Genomic DNA, 21,791 nt, shown 5'->3' on the forward strand with positions numbered 1-21,791 from the left:
TTCTGGATTTGAATAGAGTCAATATTTCTAGATCAAAGGCAACAAGATGGGAAATGGGATAAAATAGATATTGAGGGTAATTTCTTTGGATTTAATGATTTGTAATGACTCAAAAATAAAACTTACCATATTCTGTGAAAATTTCTCAAAAGATGTTCTGCGATCCATTGAGTTTCCAGACTTATATGTGTGGGATGGGGTAGAATGAAAGGAATTAAGGGGGGTGGGGAATGCAAAAGAAAATATAGAGCAGAAAAGACAGGATGATAAAATGATGCAATACTAAATCTATGTTAAATCACATAGCCCATGGGGGCAGCACAACCTCCAATGAAGGCTATATTCATGAATGCTTTTTTTTATTAACACTGAAAGGAGATTTTTGTGCAAACAAAAAAGCATAATTTAAAGCAGAATTAAATTAAGCAGAAATGAAGTAACTATGTGAAATATTTATGTGACATCTACAACACTTGAACATTTAAAACTTGAGAAACATAACTTTAGAATGCCCTCACATTTTTCTACCAGGGCAAAATTTCTATTGATAAAACCATTGTTTGTGTGTAGGGCTGAGCAGCATGATAGTTATTTCAGAAAATGGGCATTCTTTTTCCAGTCCTGATGGTTGAACTCAGGGCCTGGGCACTGTCCTTGGGATTTCTTAAGGCTAGAGCTCTACTACTTGAGCTACACCATACTTCTAGTATGTGGTACCGGATTTTCATGCATGCTAGGCAAGCACTCTACCACTAGGCCAAACTCTCAGCCCCCAAAACATGCAAATTCTGTCCAGCGCTGTCCAATACTGAAGCCTCTGGTTGTAGTTATGGAGCACTTGTAATTTGGCCAGAATTTTAGGGCATTTCAACTAGTTAAACTTTAATTTAAGCAGTACCATGTGGCTGGTGGTTGCTATAATGGACAGTGTAATCAAGGCTATTTCCAGCTGCAAAAACATTGGGCTTAAAAGGTCTTATTAGCCTAACTATATGAAATATGTAAAACTAGAGGTTGGTCTTAGACTTTCAGGAAGTTGTGAATTACTTTAACACTGAAAAATAATGAATAGTATTGATAGAACAAAAAATATGAACAGTCATGGGTTTTTGTTTTTGTTTTTGTTTTGTGGGTCATGAGGCTTGAACTCCATCTGGGTGCTGTCCATGAGCTCTTCAGCTCAAGGCTACCGCCCTACCCTAGAGCCAAGCTCCACTTTCCTTTTTCTAGAGGTTAATAAGAGTCTCAGGTCTTTTTGTGGCCGGGCTGGCTTTGAAATTTGATCCTCAGATCTCAGTCTCCTGAGTAGCTAGGATTACAGGTGTGAGCCACAACATCTTGTTGACAATCATGTTTTGATTATAAATATTACTTAAATAATAAAGTCTACTACAACTCTCTCAAAATGTATTTGGGTACTGAGATATATAAAATTCATCAAAATAATACAAAGTAATGCTGTATAAAAGCCAAATAAAAGTATCCAGATGTAAATGATTCTATTTTTGACAGCTTTCATTAAAAATGTGGGTCTCTTATTACTTATAAAGCTTGAAAATAAATCTTCTCAAGCATTTGACAATGATGTTTTTTGTTTATGGTGTACTTTATTGCCTTAAGCATTCCTTAAATGAAAGTTTCACATGAAACATGAAAACGGTTTCTAGTAAGCTTTGTAAAGCATGAACATCTGCAGAAACAAACAAAAATAATACATAAGCAATAAAATCACAACAACAAAAACAACTTAAATGTCCCTTACAAAATGAAAGATTTGGGAAAGTGTCTTGAAGTATGTATATATATACTTACCATGTGTTCAATACCCTGAGCCAAGAGGCAGGAATTATTTTAAGTGAGTCTAAGAAAAAAGTCAATGAAGGTCACAAAGAACCCAATACCTTTTTCTTTGCCTGTAGGAGCTCCTGATAGGCACTGGATCTTATGAAACGTGGATAGGAGTCACTTTTCATCAGTTTGTAAATGTGCTCCTAGAAAGAAATAGTTTGAAGGGCACCTTTATTATTTCTCAGAAAACATTACTTTAATAAGAACACATTCAGTTAAGGAACAAATTTAGAAGCAATGAAAATAGTGTTTGAGACTATTTGAGACTATTGGGACTATTTTATGTTTACAGGATATTTGCTTCTTCAGATGCATTATTTCATTTATGGAGCAGCGTTTAAATTTTTTTAGCTACCAAAGAAGAAAATTGTATCCAGTTATATTTTTAAAAAATTAAATTTGATGAATGGGATGACATAAAATAATTTCAAACTGACTTATATAGAACACTGGAGAATATGACTAAATCTGCTAGCTTTAAACATGAGTCTAAAAGTGGGTGACCTAGCCTTCAGAAAGAGCACCCACCCATCTTGGACACTCTTGGACTCCATATCTGCTAGTGGATACAAGGTAGGTCAGGGGATTCCTCTCCTTGGAAAAAATGGCATGGAAATTTATCATCTACACAATACTTTGGGTCAGAAAACAAATTTTGTGATACTCGTTAAATCCCCAAATTGAGAGACTTTTTTCTAATAAGGTGACACAACTGGTAGATATTTAAATTTAAATATTCAACTCTAATGTGTCTGCCATGTTTTATCCCCAACTCTGTGATCTCTCTCTCCCTTCCTCCCTCCTTTCTGTCTCTCTCTCTCTCCCCCTCTTCCTCCCTGCCCCTCTCCCTCCTTACCTATCTATCTACATATATCAGTGCTGGGGCTTGAACTCAGGACCTGGGAACTGTCCTTGAGCTTTCTCAAGGCTAATACTCTACCACTTGAGCCATAACACCATTTCTGGCTTTTTCTGTGTATGTGGTACAAAGGAATCAAACACAGGGCTTCGTGCATGCTAGACAAGCACTCTACCACTAGGCCAAACTCCTGACCCCTGTTTTCCTGGTCTAGTGAAGTATCAGTTGAATACAGAGATTTTAACTATTTTACAGTAAGTTGGGTGTCCAGATCTCTTCTTGTTTGAAGAAAATATATAGTTGAAGAAATGACTCTGTTTATCTTAAACATTCTTGTAATCAAAAGTTAATTTAGTCAACTTAAAAATCAAGCCCAAGATCTAGTTCAGGATTGAGCTGTAAGAATAGGACAAATGTAGATTTATAGACATATTCTAGTTATTAAAAATGAGGGAAACTATACAGTCTGTTTATTTGGGTCTGGCTTACTTTTCTTAATGTCATTTTTTCCAAGTCTTTCCATTTTCTTACAAATGGGGCACTATCAAACTTTCTGATGGAAGCACAGAATTCTATTGTGTATATATAACACCTTTTCTTTTCTTTTTTTTTGTTGTCAGTCCTGGGACTTGAACTCTGGGCCTGTGTGTTATCCCTGGGCTCTTGAGCTCAAGGCTACCGCTCTACCCTTTGAGCCACAGCACCACTTCCGGTTTTCTGGTGGTTAATTGGAGATAAGTCTCATGGACTTTAGTGTCTGGGATGGCTTTGAACCTCAATCCTCAGATCTCAGCCTCCTGAGTAGCTAGGATTATAGGCCTGAGCCACCACACCCAGCATATAACACATTTTCTTGATCCATTTATCCACTGAAAGGCACCTTGGTTGATTCCATGTCTTAGCTATGGTAAATACTGCTACAATCAACATGGTTGTGCCAGTGACATTAATGCAGGCTGGTTTGTGGGTAAATGCCCAGGAGTGGAATGGGATTGTTGGGTCATAGAAAAGCTCTATGTTTGCTTTTTGGGGTGGTTGAATAAGTTTACATTTCCACCAAAAGTCCAATAGCATTCCCTCTTGGCCACATCCCTGTCAGTGTTATTAATTTTCTTGATAATGGCCCTTCTAACTGGGGTGAGGTTGAATTGCAATGTTTCTTCAATTTGCATTATCTTTTTTTTTTTTTTTTTGCCAGTCCTGGGCTTGAGCTCAGGGCCTGAGCACTTGTCCTTGGACTTTCTCAAGGCTAGAGCTCTACCACTTTGAGCCTCAGAACCAATTGCAGCTTTTTTTTCTATGTATATGGTACCAAGGAATCGAATCTGGGTCTTTCTGCATGCTAGGCAAGCACTCTACCACTAGGCCAAACTCCTGGCCCCATTTTTGCATTTTTTTTAATGGTTGGAGATTTTGACCATTTCTTCATGTGCTATTCTTATTTCTTCTTCAGAGAAGTATCTCTTTAAGTCTTAACCCCTGTATCAATTGGGCTGTTGTTTCTTTGAAGATTTGATTTGGGTGGTTTAATTTTCCAGTGGATAGTAAAAGACAAATAATTACACATGGACATGATTAATTAAACAGCACTCTAAGCATTTGTACAGTGAGAACAAAGGAGGATATTCTTAGGAGGGGATCACAAGGTCTCAATAGCTATGTGCACATAACCATATAAAATGATGCTTATCGAAATGGACTCCAAGAATTGGAAACAAGAGACAATTTTATTGTACTGTTTGCAGTTATTTCTTTTTTCTTTCTTTTTTATCCTTTGGTTTAGTCCCTGTTGTCACCTCTTTTTTATATCTGTATGCTTTATCTTATATATAAATTTATCTGATTTGGGGAAGGGGAGAAAATCACAGAAATAATGAGACAAAGGATGAACAAGTTTAGCAGTAATACTCACCAGACACTGTTAAAAATGAATTTTACAGCTTTAGGAGAGAGTTGGGGGGGATTGGTAGAAAATGAGGGAGGGGGTAACAATGTTCAAAAAGAAATGTGCTCATTACCTTACTTATATAACTGTAATCTTCTATACATCATTTTTATAATAAAATTTAAATTAAAAAATGAAAAGAATAGTATAAATGCACTGGAATGTACTTTATAAATAGAAAAATATTTGGTCTTAGAGTTGAGCATGCTGGGATTTGTATCTCATCTTACTCAAGATCTATCAACTACAAGAAATATAAATTCAGATCTATCCATTCATTTCCCTGACTTATTAAATTGCATGTTTTCTGTGCCAGTACTGGGGCTAGGGCCAGAACACTGTCCCTTAGCTTTTTCTCTCAAAGCTGGTATTCTACTACTGAGCCACATCTCCAGCTTTAGCTTTTTGCCCATTTACTGAAGATAAAAGTCTCATGGAATTTCCCATTAAGGCTTCAAACTAGGATCCTTGGATCTCATCCTCCTGCTTACAGAAGATTACAGATATGAGTCACCAGCACCCACCAAAATAACATTTTTGTGAAGATTCAAAGAATAATAAATGTGAAGGCAAGTTTGGGCATGCACAGTAATTGAATAGACTTGTATATATGACAGAGATTCTTCTAAGGGTTGGCCTATGTTAGTTTGCGCCATCCTCACAAAACATCAAATTTTTATCCCTATTTTAGATTCAAAATAACTTGATGTGCAAAGACCAGTTCAGATCCCAGGCAACTCAATCCATATCTTTCATTCTAAACCATTTCATTGCCCTTGGCTCTAAGACAGTAGGACAAGAATTTCAATTAGTGTATCCTTGAAGACAGAGTTAAAAAAAAAACTATAACAAATTAAGAAATTGAAGTTAAATATTTGAGTTTCATTGAAAAGCAAAACCAAAGCAACTCTGAAAGCCAGTGATATTTTCTATAGAGTATGCATTCTTTGCATATTTATTTCACTGGAGCCATTATTATAAAAGAATATTATTCAGTAATATAAGTAACAAGAAAATCCAGTTTAAGAATTTAAGAAGGACATTCTAAATGCAGACTCTAAAACTGTGTTTGAATTTGATATGGAAGTCAAAGAAAGATACTGAGGTGGAAGCAAGCAACAGATCCACGTTTTCATTGAGCGCTGCTATGTGACTCAGTCAAATGTAATTACTTCTACCTAGGAGGCCATAGCTAAGCCACAGGGAGTGAATGTCTGCTCAGCTACTAAAGTTTTTGTTAACTTTTCAACATAGCAGCTCATTTGTTTAAACAAAGCCAAGAAGAAATGCATTTTCTACCAAGAGTAGAAATAAGGAAGGACATTTGTTTATCTCATTCCTGACTATCAGTTTTGTAATTTTGTCCTGCTGTTATTAAAAGCAAAATTCTTTTTAGAGTTAATCCTCTGAAAGAAGTTCAACAAACTATGAAGTATGGATATTCTGATTTAAAAGTTAGTCTTAGTTAGATGCTGGTTGCTCATGCCTGTAATGTTAGATACTCAGGAGACTGAGATCTGAGGATTAATGTTCGAAAGCAGCCTGGGCAAGAAAGTTCATGTGACTACTATCTCCAATTAACTATCAAAAAAAAAAAAAAAAGCCAGAAATGGAGCTATGGCTCAAATGATTGAATGCTAGCCTTGAACATAAAAGCTTAGGAACAACACCCAGATTCTTCAGGCCCCAGGACAAGGGCACGCGTACACACACACACACACACACACACACACACACACACACAATCAATACAAAGTCAGTCTACTAAAATCATTAGGAAATATTTCCTCATTAAAAGTTTTTTTCATCTTGAGTTTTCTAGTGATTGCAGAAATTTTAATTGTTTCTAAGAAGACAATTAAGGTTTAGTTTGAGAAACAGTGAAATTTTGTCTTGGGAAATTAAAATCCATTTCTACTTTCCTTTTCTTCTGAAGAAAAAAAATTGACTTGAAATATCATGCCTGAAATCATATTTATTCAGTAGAGACACAGCTCATTTCAGTGAGACAGAATTTTATACTAATTTAATCCTGACAATTTCATACCCATGAATGGTAAAATCTTGAAGACCAAAGATATGCATAGGTGTGTTTCTGAGGGAAGGACATCACTTGTGTGTGTTCATGCCAAGCAGAGACAAAAATAAAGGAAAAATTTTCACCTGTATCCAGTAAGCATTTTCCTGAAATTCATATACAAAAAAATTCCATTTATAATGCACTCCCAGTCTTTATAAAATTGTTCATTTTGAAAGGCATTTTTTATTTTCTAGTTCAATGAAAGTCATTTTGCACAGTTGCCTGAACTAATTGTAAATAGCTGCCAGTGAGAATGAAACTAAAGGTAAAACTTCCCAGCAGTCCACCTCTCAGGAATACAAGTTGGGGGGAGGCCCAGCCATATACGTACCTGAGCATCTTCAAATGTGTATCGACCAGGTTCCTTCACATTCTGCATTGTCTTGTCATAACTCTTAGAATCCAAGTTAATGGCACTGGGGGCTCCAGGAGCCAGAAATTCCTGCCATATTTCCTGAACTCGAGAGGGCACTTCTCGAATAGGCCTTTTCTTGAGGTCCTCCACTGCTAGCCAGAATCTACATAAAATTCAAAGATTTCTAATGTGAAAATTCCTATAAAATGACTCATTTCCAACATATTACAACACACAACAGCTTGCTCAGCTTCCATTTGAGCTATATTAGCTTCTTTCACCATTAGCTTCTTAGCCCACTCAAAAGCAAGCAAAAAAAATCTTTGGAGGGAAATATTATAAAATACCTATTTTAATTGGATGTTATTAAAAGTATTGTTGCCAGAAACACAAGAGCACTGGAACACTGGACATGTGAACATTTGCCTGTGATCCCAGACCCTTAGAGGCTGAAGCAGCAGGAGTTAGAGTTCAAGCCTAGGCCAAGTTGCATAGTGAGTCTATTTCTCAAAAAAAAAAAAAAAGAACAAAAAAACAACTAACCACCACAAGAAAAACAAAGCAACAAGAAAAAAAAAAGAGAAATTGGGATGGAATTAATGGCATAGGAATAGAGATTGTAATGGAGAAGATAAAGTAATACATTATTTAAAAATTTTTTTTGGTTCTTTACTCCAATTATGTTGTGAAGAAAGAAGTAAATAATTTGATGGTCTGGTCCACAGAAGCAGAAGTTCTACTTAGCGATAGAATTATTCCAGCACTTTTCTAGCGCTAAGAGAGTCTTTAATACAGAATCAAAAAGTGTTCTTGTTGTAAAAATCAGAGCAATGAATACTTTTAAGTACTGGGAATGTGAGGGAGTACCAGAAATAGGGATCTTTCATCTGTTGTTGCTGGTTAAAGCCAAATTTGCATTGACATCAGAGTAACTCAGAAGCTACAGAAAACATACTTTTAAAAATTATTTTTAATATATTTAGAGATAGATTATATATGCTGAAAGAATACTGGAGTGAGGGTGGATTGGTAATAGCGAACAGTAAAGTATAAGAAAGTACCACATTATCTTACGGATTTACTTTTTAATATAACTCAAGGTTATTTATTTTCTGTTAGATCTCTAGAAATGATATTGTGAAGATAAATATTTCAAATATGATTCTTCATGAAATTCCCAGGTGAAAACTTAAATTTATAAAACATTCCCAGACTTTATAAAAGATTATTTACTTAGGAGAGTCTTTTGTTCTTTTCTAGACAAATGGAAGTTACCTTAACTAAATTCAGTTACCTGAACCAAAAATTTATAAATAGAAAAGGCAACCATCCATAGAAAAGGAACTTCCAGGTCTCTTTATCCTCAGCAGGTGTCAATAATGACTTCTGTAATGGCAGAGTGTGAAGATGGAGAGGTTGACAGAGAGGCTAAGGAACAGAGGCTGTACCTTCATATATGGAAGTTTAGCCTGGGATTTATGGAACGTAAGAATGTATTTGAGCCAGAGCCAGAATATCAAATCCTACTCAGTCTAGTGATTGTCCGGTTTCAATTGCAGGGTTTATTTTCCTATAGCTATTTGTAATCATATATAATCCTCTTTGGCCTTAAACATAAAATGATCATTACTAATTCAGGGGGAAAAACAATGTTCAGGACCATGCCTTCTAAAGCACTGACTCAGACTCTGCAGACTCTAACAGGAACATCTGGTGCAGTCTAAGGTGCATGAAGGTTCTAACTGACGCCCATGTGAATCATTCCAGGATGCTTTCAACACATGGTGAACAAGAAAGTCCCACTCCTCAGACTAACTACTAGCTGAGAAAAGATACTGCATTCAAATGACTCCAAATGCTAAAAAGCTCAGGAGCATTCTCTAGGAAGCCTGCATTACACAGTCTTGGAATTTGAGCAGGGAAGTACCCCAAATGTGATGCTAGATAAAAGGAGTCTTTATGCAATATCACCTAAAATGAAATGAGCTTGGAAGTAAGAATAAAGTATCAAAGGACTAAGACATTCATATTAACAATTACATAGGTGGGTATGAGAATGCATGCAGTCTCCACACAAACTCAATCAGTTTGCAAATGGGGAAACTGAAGGATGTAAAGATTAAGCAACTTATTCAAGGCTGTCCATTGTTAATGCATGGCTGGGAGTGTGCCAGAGAAGACCAGTAGGAGATGACATGTCTTCATCATACTGCTAGCCATGGTAACAGTTACCTTCCTCATCCTCACCATCACTGCCACAGCTGGACTATCTTAGCAGAATGGAAAGGGCTCTGTTTAAAATGCCATTGTCTTTATTTAATAATAAGGAATATAGAAAAACTTCTCAATGACATGGAGTCCCAATTTCCTCCAAAGCATAATCTATTGACAATACTGTTTTACTGATGGTCCACTGGGTTAAAGATATGTAATAGATATTACAAGGTATCTTCCATGGATAAAAATGCATGCTATTACTGCATTTACTTATGTAAACTGCTTTATCTAAAAAAAAAGAACGAGCAAAATCACATCACTGGAGAGCCATGGGACACTGAAGAAATAAGTACTCTGAGATTAACAGTGTCTCTGGTTTCTTTTCCTGTCCTGATGTTTGAAGAAATGCTTACATGAGCACCCCAGTCAAGCAATAGTAGGTCCTTCCAAGGCTGCTACTTCTTAGACACAATGCACTGAGAGTGATTTAAGTGGATTTCACAGCTCTGCTGAACAACTGGACCATTTTGTCTTCATAATGTAAGATACAGATACATAAGCAAAAGCAGATAGACTCAAATGTGAGGATCAGTGAACACCTGAGTATTGGTTTATAGAAACTAAAGATAGCCACTATTTTTTAACCACTAGTGGAACTTAGGGTCTTATATCTGGTAGGCATGTACTCTTCCACTTGAATCACATCTATTTTGTTTGTTTTTTGCCAGTTGTGGGCCTTGAGCTCAGGGCCTGAGCACTGTCCTTGGGCTTTTTCCAGCTTTTTTTTTTCTATGTATGTGGTACTGTGGAATCGAACCTAGGTCTTAGTGCATGCTAGGCAAGCACTTGATCACTAGGCCAAACTTCCAGCCCCCACCTATCCTTTTATAAGTTACTTTTAGATGGGGTGGATGGGGGAGGTGTCTCATGTTTTTGTTCAGGACAACCTTGAACCAAAATTTTACTACCCATACCTCCTGCATAGTTGAGATTATAGGCATAAACATCCCTGACTAACCCTCTAATATTTTTATATGTAATTACTCAGCAGGGACACTACTATCACATGGAATTAACAGAACAACTAGTTCACTGAACTAAGAATTGCTGGTGATGTAAGTCATACAGGAAGCAGAGCATGCACAAGCTACTCTATTTTTTCTAAAATTTTCCTTGTTCTTCCCCTCTCTCCCCCTCCCCGCTCCACCTCCCTTGCTATTATCTTCTGATCACCAGTTCTGGCAAGTTGTTTCTCCTATTATGCCTATACTAATCTCCATCTCAAGTCTCAAAAAGAGTACTTGTATATATCTGTCTAAATACCCATCGGTTTGTGTGGTGACTTGTTTTTTCATCTATATGCACTACTAGAGAGAAAGAGCATTTTTATTTAGTTAAGTGGGGTTCATTGCTCATTTATTTCCTCTTTATGATATGCAAGCTGCAAATATATTTTCAAAATCCTAGATGAGAGGAAAGTCCAGCCTCCTTTCACCAACATGCCAAAAAGGCATTTTTACAATGAATCATTGATATGAAAATAGAAAATAGAAAAATGCTAATTAGCTCAATCAAAATCCTCAGCAATTTTGGAGCCTGTACAAGCCCCTTTATGAAGAGATCCCATAAATCTGAAAAAGAAGAGGATGCTACATACCCTAAGTCCATGACAAGTATAGTAAAACTTAAAGTTTTACAGGCTTTGCTTGTTGTCACCTTATCTTATCCCTGAGATATTTGTCAACTATCTTTATATCGCTGAATGATTTGATACAGGTATCTGTTATCTCTCCTGAAAAGAATGTGTCATGGGCAATGCTGTTTAGTTCCCATGGATATTAATAATGAGCTATCCCTGAGCCCTTTGCTCAAGGCAACCTCTCAACCACATTGAGCAACAGCACCACTTCTGGCTTTCTGGTGGTTAACAGGAGGTAAGAGTCTTACAGACTGACACTTGGGCTGGCTTTGAACCATGATCTTTGGATCTCAGACTTGTGAATAGCTAGAATTGCAGTTGTGAGCCACCAGTGTCTTGTGGTATTAATTAATTCTGAGGCCTTTCAGTAAAGGCCTTCATAGGACACAGCCAATCATAGAAAAGAGAAAACTGGGTATCAGGTTCCAATAGGGTAATTAATGAAAGACCTCATTGAACAACAGTTTCTTATATTGAAAAAATAGCACTCACTGTTTTGATCTTAAATAGTTATTAAAATCCATTCTGTTGTCTCACATGTTAAGATGTTATTGCCAAGTGTCCCTTTAAATGTTAGAAGATGTTGGGACTGCGAGTCTGGCCTAGTGGTAGAATGCTTGCCCAGCATCTAATAAGACTAGGGTTCGAGTCCTCGGTACCACATACATAGAAAAAGCCTAAAGTAGTGCAAAGGTTCAAGTGATAGAGCGCTAGTCTTGAGAAAGCCCAAGGACAGTGCTCAGGCCCTGAGTTTAAGCCTACGATTGGCAAAAAAAAAATAAAATAAATAAATAAATAAATAAAATTACAAGATGTCAGAAGTTTGTAAAACTGGAGAGTTGGACAGATGGGCTGCCTTTCCCTCTAACAGCCCAATGAAGAGCTTCTCTCACAGGCTGTATTTAAGTGTGTGAATAAATGAGCTGCTCCTTAAGCTTTGTCTCAAGTGCTTGAATGTCGCTATTTCACTGGAGAAATATTGAGGAAGATTAATGTTTATAGTCAGTGATCATGTAATTTAACAAGCACTGTTGTTTAACTTTGATATAACTGAGAACTCTTTTTATCCAGTCTATTTTTAAAGCACTGAATTTATATAGTTAAAAACTCCAAAGAAAGCTACTGGCTCACTTTGATTAACCTAGCTACTCAAGAGGCTGAGACCTGAAGATTGAGGTTCAAAACCAATCCAGGCAGACAAATGTGATGATTACCTACAACTTGTCAATGTAAAGTTGGAAGAGAGATATGGCTCAAACCATAGAGTGCCACTCTTGCTCGAAAAAGATAAGAGAGAGTGCAAGTCTCTGAGTTCAAACCCCAGTACCAACACACACACACACACAGAGGCAGTATAAACCACAATTACTACCAGGTGCCAGTGGTTCATGTCTATAATCCTAGCTCCTCTGCAGGTTGAGATCTGAGGATTAAGGCTCAAAAACAGCTAGGACAAGAAAAGTCCACGAGACTCTCATCTCCAGTTAATGGCCAAAAAGCTAAATATGGAGCTGTGACACACATGGTAGAGAACTAGCTTTGAGCAAAAAAAGCTAAGGGACAATGCTCAGTGCTCAGGCCCTAATTTCAAGCCCTAGTATTGACACCAAACATGTAAATAAGTAAACATACACACATACACATATACATACACACATATTATGGTAGCCTTTGTCCTGGTGATCTGTTTTTCCTTCCATTTGGAATAAATGTTATGAGTTTATAACAGCCATATGGTATTGGTGCAAGAACAGTGAGTCTCAAAGGAACTTAGGCTCAATGGTTTCCCTCATTCATCATAACTAGTTGAAACCTTGGGCTCTACTAGCAGAGATTTGCAATAGAGCAAAACCTTGATACATAAGGCCATATAGTATGAAGCTAATTGAATGGACCTCTAGGATATTGAAACAAAAGCCATATAATGAATGATTGCTGTCCTTAATGTGCTATGTTATCTCTCATCTCTTTTGCTGTTCCTTGGTTATCTCATATTGTCACAATATCTCACTTTGTTATCTGATATATTGGATACATTTGTATTTGGTTACTTGAAATTGGACAGGGAAGGGGGGAAACCAAGAGGGGGGTTGGGGGGGAGGGTAATGGGGACCAAGACATGTGAAAGGGTATCAATGTATATGAATTAATGTACCTTCTATCTGACAAATATCATGTAACCCTTTTATTAATTACAATAAAAAATATTAAAAAAAAGAACAGTGAGTCTATGTGAAGTCCAAATAATCTCGATCATGTTGCCCAGGCTTAAAGTATAAGAACTAAACAATGTGTCTTACCTCAAGTTTTCGGAACTGAATTCTGACTCTAGAAATTTAAGGAATTGCTCTCTCCCAACTGAGTCTTTCAATGCCTCATCCATGCCAAAACCCCATCTCTTTACCCTCTGTTGGCTCGGTTCTTTGCTAAAGGAGAGGAGGAAATAAAAACAAATACATTCCTTTCGTTGCCACTCTTATTTTCTGTATCTTTTCCTCCCAAAGTCATGTATATCTTAAAGTTCCTCTTGTTCAGTTTCAAAACACCAATAAATCTCTCATGGACTGTTCTTTAGGAAATTATAGTAAGCGGAATCAATAACTAACCTTTATTATTCAGTGGCCAGTCTGCCAATGTGCTAAGTGGTCCCAATAATTATCTTTATTTTTCAGGAACTTTTATAAGCTCAATCCTATTATTCTTTTCATTTTCTCTAGGAGGAAACTGAGGCACTCCAAAAGTTCGAACATGACAATATCCCACAAGTAACAAATGACAAAGATCTAGACATTGTGATTTGGAGTCTTTTTTTCTAAACTACTACACGGTGCAGTTCCATGGAAGGAAACTGCATTGAGGAAGATGCACTGACATTCAATACTAATTTTTGACTAATCCTGGGGAAATTATAACATTGGGGGAGATTAGCTTCCTTATGGATGAAATCCTCTGGGTATTTCAAGTGTTAAAGATCTCTTGCATGATATGAAAGAAAAAGACTGCCACACACACAATCTTGGAAGTGCTACAGACAAATGATCATTCTTGTCCAGAGATATGTACAGTCTTCCAGTGGCTCCATGCACAGTGGTGGCATAATGCTCTTCCTACAGAGCTCATGAAAAAAGTTCAGAGTCCTTGTTTCTGCTCTAGATATTTGAAAGTTGGTTCTTTTGCTGCTTGTGGTAAGCTCATTTGATTTTTTTAAACTGAATGCATAAAATGTATTTTATAGGGCTTAATATGGATTTAGCATTCATTTTAATCGAATACATGATCCTTTGATTAGCTGAATTGCAGGAACTGAAGAATTAATCTCTGGCTAACTCACCTTGAAATTGTCACCTCTAAATTTAGGTCAGTATTTTCAGAAATACAACTCTGTTTCTAAAATTATTTTTTATTTCAAACTGACAATATATCTGCACACATGTGTGTATATATATACACATGTATAGAATACCATGCGACATTTTGGTAACATATATTGTATAATACTTATGTCATGGTACATGTGTCTCCTGAAGCATCTTACATTTATGGTCAAAACCTTCAGAATTGTTTCCTCTAGCTTTATTATGTATATGAAACACATTTACTATAGACTATATGACTATATTACTATATGACTATAGAGTCACTGCACTGTACTGTAGTGAACCAGAATTTCTTACTCCTTTCTAAGTGTAACTTAGTACTACTATTGGTTAGTCTTTCTCTGTGCTTCCCTCTCTCTATAGCCTTTGGTAAGTGACATTATATCACAGCCTCTGAGACCAACTTTTTATAAATTGTGAGATCATGTGATACTATTGTTTCTGTGCCTGGCTTATTTTACCAAACACAATGATCTCTAGTTCCATCTATGTTTTCATGAATCATAGGATTCCATCTTTTTATAGATGAAGTCTTCCTGGAAAACAAATGCCAGTTTTAAAAGCCCTTACTTTGATAAAGAATGTTACATCCTGGATAATAATGATAAAGAATAAAGTCATCTTTAGAAGGAACCACTATGAGATTCTTTCTATTGCACCCACACTCTAAAATAAATGAAAGATTTGCCAAAGAGAAATAGCACTTACCTTGCCTCAAGTTCCCAGAAAGTAGTATCATCTGACAGCCAAGGATTTGAAGGGTCAGGTGGAACAAGAAATGGATCATATTCTACATATTGTTCCGTATAACTGAGTAGACTAGGGAGAAAAAAAAATAAGATTCAGGTATTTCCTGAGTTTTCTGCCTGAAGTCGATAAAGAAACAAAAGTCAAACTAATAAAGGAACAATATGAAAACATCTGGCCAGGGAATCCATGTTTGCAAAACCTTATGATTTATGCATGTGCTTATGACATTTGCCTCCCATGTCTAAGATGTGGATTCAACACTCTTTAGGACTAAACGAGGCTCCTTTGGGAGGTTAGGTTGTGAAGTATGGTGCTAAGTCACTTTAGTCCTTGCTTTGCTACTTTGCTTGCCCAATAGATGTTAATCAATTTGTAGAAAGGATTATGAGGGAAAGTTGCTCAAAAGTATATATAGATATTAAGTAAAATATAGATGCTTTTCAATCTACAAGAACAAAAGTGAGAATGAAAAGGTTAAAGAGGCAAAATTTGACAGTGTGCCTAAATAAAGAATGTGAATCTTGCTAAGAGCAGAATGAAGACAAGACAAACTTAAAATATAAGTTTAATTCAGATGTTTTATGAGTGTGAAAATAAATATATAAATTCCATTGCTAAATTGCCAAAGTGTAGCCAGTAAATTAAAGTTCCTATCTGTCAGCAGAAGTGATAAGATTTCACTTGTTTGAATTCTTGTCTGTGGCTGAATCTGGGCTGGGCACCAGGACACGGCTTCTAGGGATTTAGGACAATGGTGATCATGCTGCCCATTCAACGACAGCACAAGATTTCTTCATAAAGTGCTTCATATATGCCAAGTAATGGCCTATATCTATAATCCTGGTTACTATGGAGGCTGAGATCTAAGAATTATGGCTCAGAGCCAGCCCTGGGCAAATTATCTATGAGATTCTTCTCTCCAATTAACCATTTAAAACACTGGAACTAGAGCTATGGATCAAGTGGCAGAACGCTAGTCTTGATCTAAAAGCTAAAAGACTCTGATTTCAAGTCAAAGGACTAGCACTCCCATCCTGAAAAAAAAATACATTACATGCATCAGGAAAAAAAAAACATATTTGTAGTTTCAATTATTTATCTCAGCCTCACTTAAAACCATCCTCTTGCCATCTCTAACACATTTGTGTCATGACATTTAAAAATTCACATTGGCAACTTAAAATACTTACCTATCAGCAACTTTTGACATTTTTAACCGATGTCTGTCTAACTGTATTTGCCAATATTTTATCTGCAAAGAGGGATAGAGAAGCAGTTACGTAAATAATGGCATCACAGATTTCAAATCTGATTTGCAGAAGACTGGATATTCTGGATAGATAAATGATTCTAAATAACATTTCAAAATCTAGCAAAATATTCAAAGCAGAGGGCTTTGAAAGAATTAACAGAGAAGGGCTATCTAGTTGAATGTGCAAAAAACTGATACAGCTTTGAAACAGAAATGAGCAAACATTGTATTTACTCTAACAAAATGTAATTTCACTGAAAATTGTTGTGGAGATTTCAAACATTAATTCACTATAAATAATCAAATCCAGAGTCACATTTCCACATAAGAATTTAATTCAGAAAACGAACATCATTTTGTCAACTCATAACTACAGCTCATGTGGATACAAACTCATGGGAAACTTTAACCTAGAAACTATATTTGCTTTTCCTTCAGGATGATTATAAACATACTAAAGAAGTGAATATAAATCACACCACAATAAAAACATTAGGAAAAGGAAAGTTTGAAAACAAAAGGGAAAATAGGCCTCAGATTGTACCAACCAAGAGGTTTAACTAGTATTTCATAACACATTAGTGTTTGCTTTGAAATACTTCTTAAAGCCAAAAAGACTGAAAAAGACAAGCAATATATGCCATGACTGCATACTATGATTGACAGGGGAAACCTTCAAAAGGTTTAGAGACATCAGGACTGTGGAAAGAGAAGTATCACCATTGTTGGACCAAATCACAGCCTTGTATGTGAAAAGGTGGCAGTAGGGTAATACGTTGATATGCTTCTCAAGTGTCATGTCTTCAAAGTAGGCAACTTCATTGTTCTATTATTATTAATCATTGCTATCATTTGGGCACTGGATTTGAATCCATAGGTTCATGTATGCTAGGCAAGTGCAATACCACTATGCCCTTATTTGGCATGTTATTTTTTTGAGACTAGATCTTTCTTTGATGGTGTTAGTGTATATACCAAGGTAGCATGAAACTCTACAATCTTTCCTCATCCTCCTGACCAGCATGCACCATTCCTTTCATGACCTCTTAACTCCAAATCACTACGAAGCACTTGGGCATAGAAATTACCTTTCCCAGTACCCACCATTCCTATTTACTGTCTCCTCTCCACAGCTGCCACGCTGTGTGCCATTAGTAGGTTATTTTTCTCAGTCAACCCACCTGTTGGTGCAGCTCATCTTCTGTTGGAGGCTTTGTTTCTGCTGTGGGTGTGTGGGTTGGACTATGACTTCTAATATCATTTTGTAAACCATAGACAGACTATGTTAAAATAAAAACAATAAATATGTTAGGATAAAATATCTCTCACAGGCACAGGGAAAAAGTAAATTTGTATGATCTATCCAGTAAGGTCACTAAAAGCTTATTTGATGATGTGTGCTCTCCACCTCCAAAAGAAAGTGCTATCAACAACTGCCATGTACAAGTAAATCAGAAGAATGGGTATTTAGTAAACATGCAATTAGATTTTTAACTTGAACCTATTATGTGTGAAAATATGGTAAAAAGTATTCAATTTGGGGGCAGTCTGGAGGCCCTAAAATTAACATTTAATCACATCAAATTCAAAGTAAAATAGATGTGCATGTATATGTATATATATATGTATATATATGAAAACAAATTTTAAAAGAGATTTACAAATTATTTTCACAGAGGAACAGAATGAAGGACTGATGTGAATTCTGCAGCTTTGGTTTCACACTGAAGGCTCTCCATGGCAGCCTGCTGTTCCATGTCAAAGGGCAGAAGCCACTGAGTGCCACATCATCACTGAGAGGACATGTGCAAGTATTTTTTGACCCCAAAAGCCTTATATTTTCTCTGAAATTCTCAAGATTATGATGTCTTATTATTAATACACCGCAAGGGAAGACCAATCAACTATTATGAAGATTATTTTGTTTAGTATGAAGAAAGTTATAGAGACTAAAAGAGCTAAAATACCATCCTCATGTGACCATGAGTCACCTCATGTTAGCTCGAGAGAGAAAATCAAATTACCTTTTCTTTAATATCAAAGTTTCTTCATGGCTATGCTGACATAGGTATATACATACATGTTTGTATATATATATATATGTATGTATGTATATATATATCTTAAAATCTAAAGGAAAGATTTGAAAATGACCTAATACTAAATTTTAATGTCTTGGTATACTGATTGCAGTTCTGGTGATAAAGTCCAGGGTCTCATAAACGCTAAGCGAGTTCTAAACACTGAGCTATGTGCCTAACCTGACAATTATAAATTCTCAAATTATCACAAATCAGCTATATTCAAAACTCAATAGTTAAATACTGCATCCCCATATTAAATGAAAATATAACCCAAATATTCTTTAAGCAGATAAAATAGGTTATAATTTTTGGGAATCATTGTCTTTTTTCATTGTGTTATGGCATGAAATCACGAGAAGTATTATTCCATCTGACTTCCAAAGACATGAAGAACAGCTGTCTTTGCTAAGGGCAGAATCTGTATTGAAAGCTTAAGCACACATAACACAGGGCTTCCATAGCCTTCTCGGCAGCAGTATAAAATGGAGGGCAGTCTCTCAGCAGAAAGGCCAAAAACAGACAAACCAATTACTGAGCAAACCACCAACAGCTTGCATAAGACACGAGCACGTGTGTCTGGTCATTCTTTTGTAGGGTGTATAACCATATGCGGTGGCCAGCTTCACAGGGACAGAGCTGTGGGAAATCCTTCCGTGGTGGTGAGATACTTTCCTGCTTGTTACCAAGTTATTGATCGAAGCAAAGCGATTCAGAGTCACAAATCTTTTCAATTCCCCTTATAGCATGAAATGAACTGGAGCAAATTCCTCTAAATGAATATGTGAATGACAAATTGTATTTGGAGACATGGCCCCCTAGAAAGGAAATAATGTTAACTGAGAATCTAAGGCTGAGAACCTAACCAGACAGAATTGGTGCCCTTCTAAAAATATATATATATATAGGAGAATCTGTATTTTCCTTTCTCTCTGCTCACACATAGAAGAAAGGCCACTGAAGACACACAGCCCAACTGACTTTAAGCCAGAGCTTCCTGCCAGGCCTCCCAATATGTGTTCTGCATCTCTAGACTGATTGTTACAGGCCAAAAATTATATATATATACTTTATAGATTATATATTTATTGTATATACATATATTTCCATTTTCAACAGAAGGAATATAAATACTTTCTACATGACCGTGCCACTTTGAAAACTATATGGTCACCACCACTGTCTAAAATGGACTGTCTAAAATGTCACTGATTTCAGAACAACATTTCTCCCCAGGAACTGTTTCTCAGAACCAGACACCCAAAGATCTGATTTTAAAATGAAAGTCCTGAGACTCTGCCTGCAGTTAAACAGCACCACTTTCTCCTTGTACTTTTCTCTCAAATGCCCTTTGCTCATCAACATCACTTTTTTCTCAAATCATCTCCATCTCTTTTCCTTGCTTGTGACTCATTCCTGTCAGAAACAGGCAGCATCATCCATCTTCCTAGAGACCCAGGCAGGGATGATGCCATTGCTAAGGAGAAAGGGACCAAGAAGACCCAGAACGGCAGGAAACACCTGCCATGGAATGGAGGCAAGTATTCATTGGGCGATATTCTGTGCACACTGTCATACATCTCCAAGACCTTACAACAGATGCCAGATTACCTTCCGTGTTTTATGGGGATTTCTCATCCTCGATGACTTCTTAATGTCCACTTCGGTGGTATTTACACAACCAGGCTGAAATGGGAAAAAGAAAAAGAAAACAGAGAGAGTGAAATAAATAATTGGGTATGAGGTTCAGATTAGACTCATTCTCCAGAGAGAACCGGAGACATGACCTAAGCTTTCCATCAGTTGTAGACAATAATAAGCCTCAAACACAATTTTCAAACAATTCAGAGAAGCCAGAGAAAGTACTTGGGCCCATAACTACTCATGAAGCTAAGACCTTATGGGTCACAGCTGGAAGCCAGCCCAGGCCTAAAAGCCTTGGAGATTCCATCTTCAAAAATGACTAGTAAAAAGCCAGAATGAAGCCATAGCTCAAGTAACAGAAAACCAAGCAAGCGAGCAAGCCAAGCAAGCATGAGACCTTGAGTTCAAACACCAAAACAAAACAATACAGACACAAAAGAAAACATCTGGGCTTTGCATGTGAGAGTAGATGTTGTATTTTATGATTACTCACAGGAAGACAGAACAAGAGTGCCCCCTTCACTCTGCCCTACCCCACTCATCCCACCCACCCCACCCCTGTTCCCCGCTGAAGTCTGCTCACAGCATTCTGTAAAGCCTCTCCTCTTTATAGAACTTGACACTGCTTCTGGATGGCTGCTTGGTTTTCTCAAGAGAGAAAATGAAAGTGGCATTCAGTTCAGCCAGCACAAATACCAGGGTGATTTTTTTTTTATAGTGATGGGAAATTTACTGATTAAAAAATGTTTGTTTTACAAAGATAGACTGTGCCATATATTTCATGTTTTAAAAGAATTAGAGAAAGTATATTGCCAGTAGATTGAAGGTACAATATACTGTACTTGTTTCTAGAAATTTACAACTTTTCTTCTTTCAAAACAGAGGTCAAGAAAATTTGGAGTGTCTAGTTCTGCTTCCTTAAGTTACACACAAACAGCTCCCTGTGTACTTCTTTTGTATTTGGATAATAGAATTAGGGTAAGTGGGGGGAAGAAAGACGAGAAGGAAGAGAAGGAGGATAGAGAAAGGAGAGGAGGAGGAGGAGGAAGGGAAGGAGGAGCGACAAAAAAGGAAGAGAAAAAGTGAGTGGGGCAATAAGAATTGGGGATGTAGTGTACGTCAAAATCTCCAAAACTAGACCTTCACAACACAAGGAAAGGCAAGGCTATGGAACAAAACTGAAAGGAGATTCAAACATATACAGAACCTGAAAACTATAAAGGACTTCATCTTTTAGAAGTGATTAGAAGTTAATAGTTACATGAATTCTATTTTCATACTTTCAAGTTTGGGTGTAAGATTTAGAGATATTTTAATATTTTGAGCAAAATTAAACATTGAAGTAGTATACATCTCTGTTCAACTTTTTGATTTTATTTTTCTCACACATGGCAAGAAATTAAAGACTTGAGATGTCTGTGAAAGTGGTTGCAGGGAACTATGAATGTGGAACAGTTTTTGTTAATTGGGATAAGGTTAGGCAGAAGGCCCAAAGGTGATTTGCCTAATGAAACTTTTTGCAGAAAGAACACTGTCCTGATAACCCAGACATGACACAATACAACTCCACTGTCATATTACAATGAGTTAAAAAGGGGGGGGGGAGATGATAAATCCAAGTTAGATGATGCACCACTGTAATCCAAACACTAGGGAGGCAGAGAGACTGTTAATTTAAGCACTG

The 21,791-nt window shown here is 36.7% G+C and overlaps 1 protein-coding gene across 5 annotated transcripts in view; it reads right to left on the reverse strand.

Moving 5' to 3' along the window:
- Rgs7 (regulator of G protein signaling 7) overlaps window positions 1–21,791 on the reverse strand; it is a 371,280-nt gene that overhangs the window by 13,085 nt on the left and 336,404 nt on the right. For 4 of the 5 annotated variants that reach the window (XM_090340183.1, XM_090340184.1, XM_090340182.1 and 1 more), the window contains 7 exons: window positions 20,075–20,149; window positions 17,564–17,662; window positions 16,321–16,382; window positions 15,089–15,199; window positions 13,304–13,429; window positions 7,064–7,250; window positions 1,902–1,991 (listed from right to left, as the gene is read on the reverse strand). In XM_090340183.1, coding sequence (XP_090196309.1) covers window positions 1,902–1,991; window positions 7,064–7,250; window positions 13,304–13,429; window positions 15,089–15,199; window positions 16,321–16,382; window positions 17,564–17,662; window positions 20,075–20,149 — 750 coding nt within the window. Of the gene's footprint in view, window positions 1–126; window positions 181–1,901; window positions 1,992–7,063; window positions 7,251–13,303; window positions 13,430–15,088; window positions 15,200–16,320; window positions 16,383–17,563; window positions 17,663–20,074; window positions 20,150–21,791 lie in introns of all 5 variants that reach the window. The other variant, XM_090340186.1, reaches the window with a different exon arrangement.

The sequence above is a fragment of the Megascapheus bottae genome, chromosome 10 (genome assembly GCF_031878675.1).
Source record: "Megascapheus bottae isolate mThoBot1 chromosome 10, mThoBot2.hap1, whole genome shotgun sequence".
NCBI lineage: Eukaryota > Metazoa > Chordata > Mammalia > Rodentia > Geomyidae > Megascapheus > Megascapheus bottae.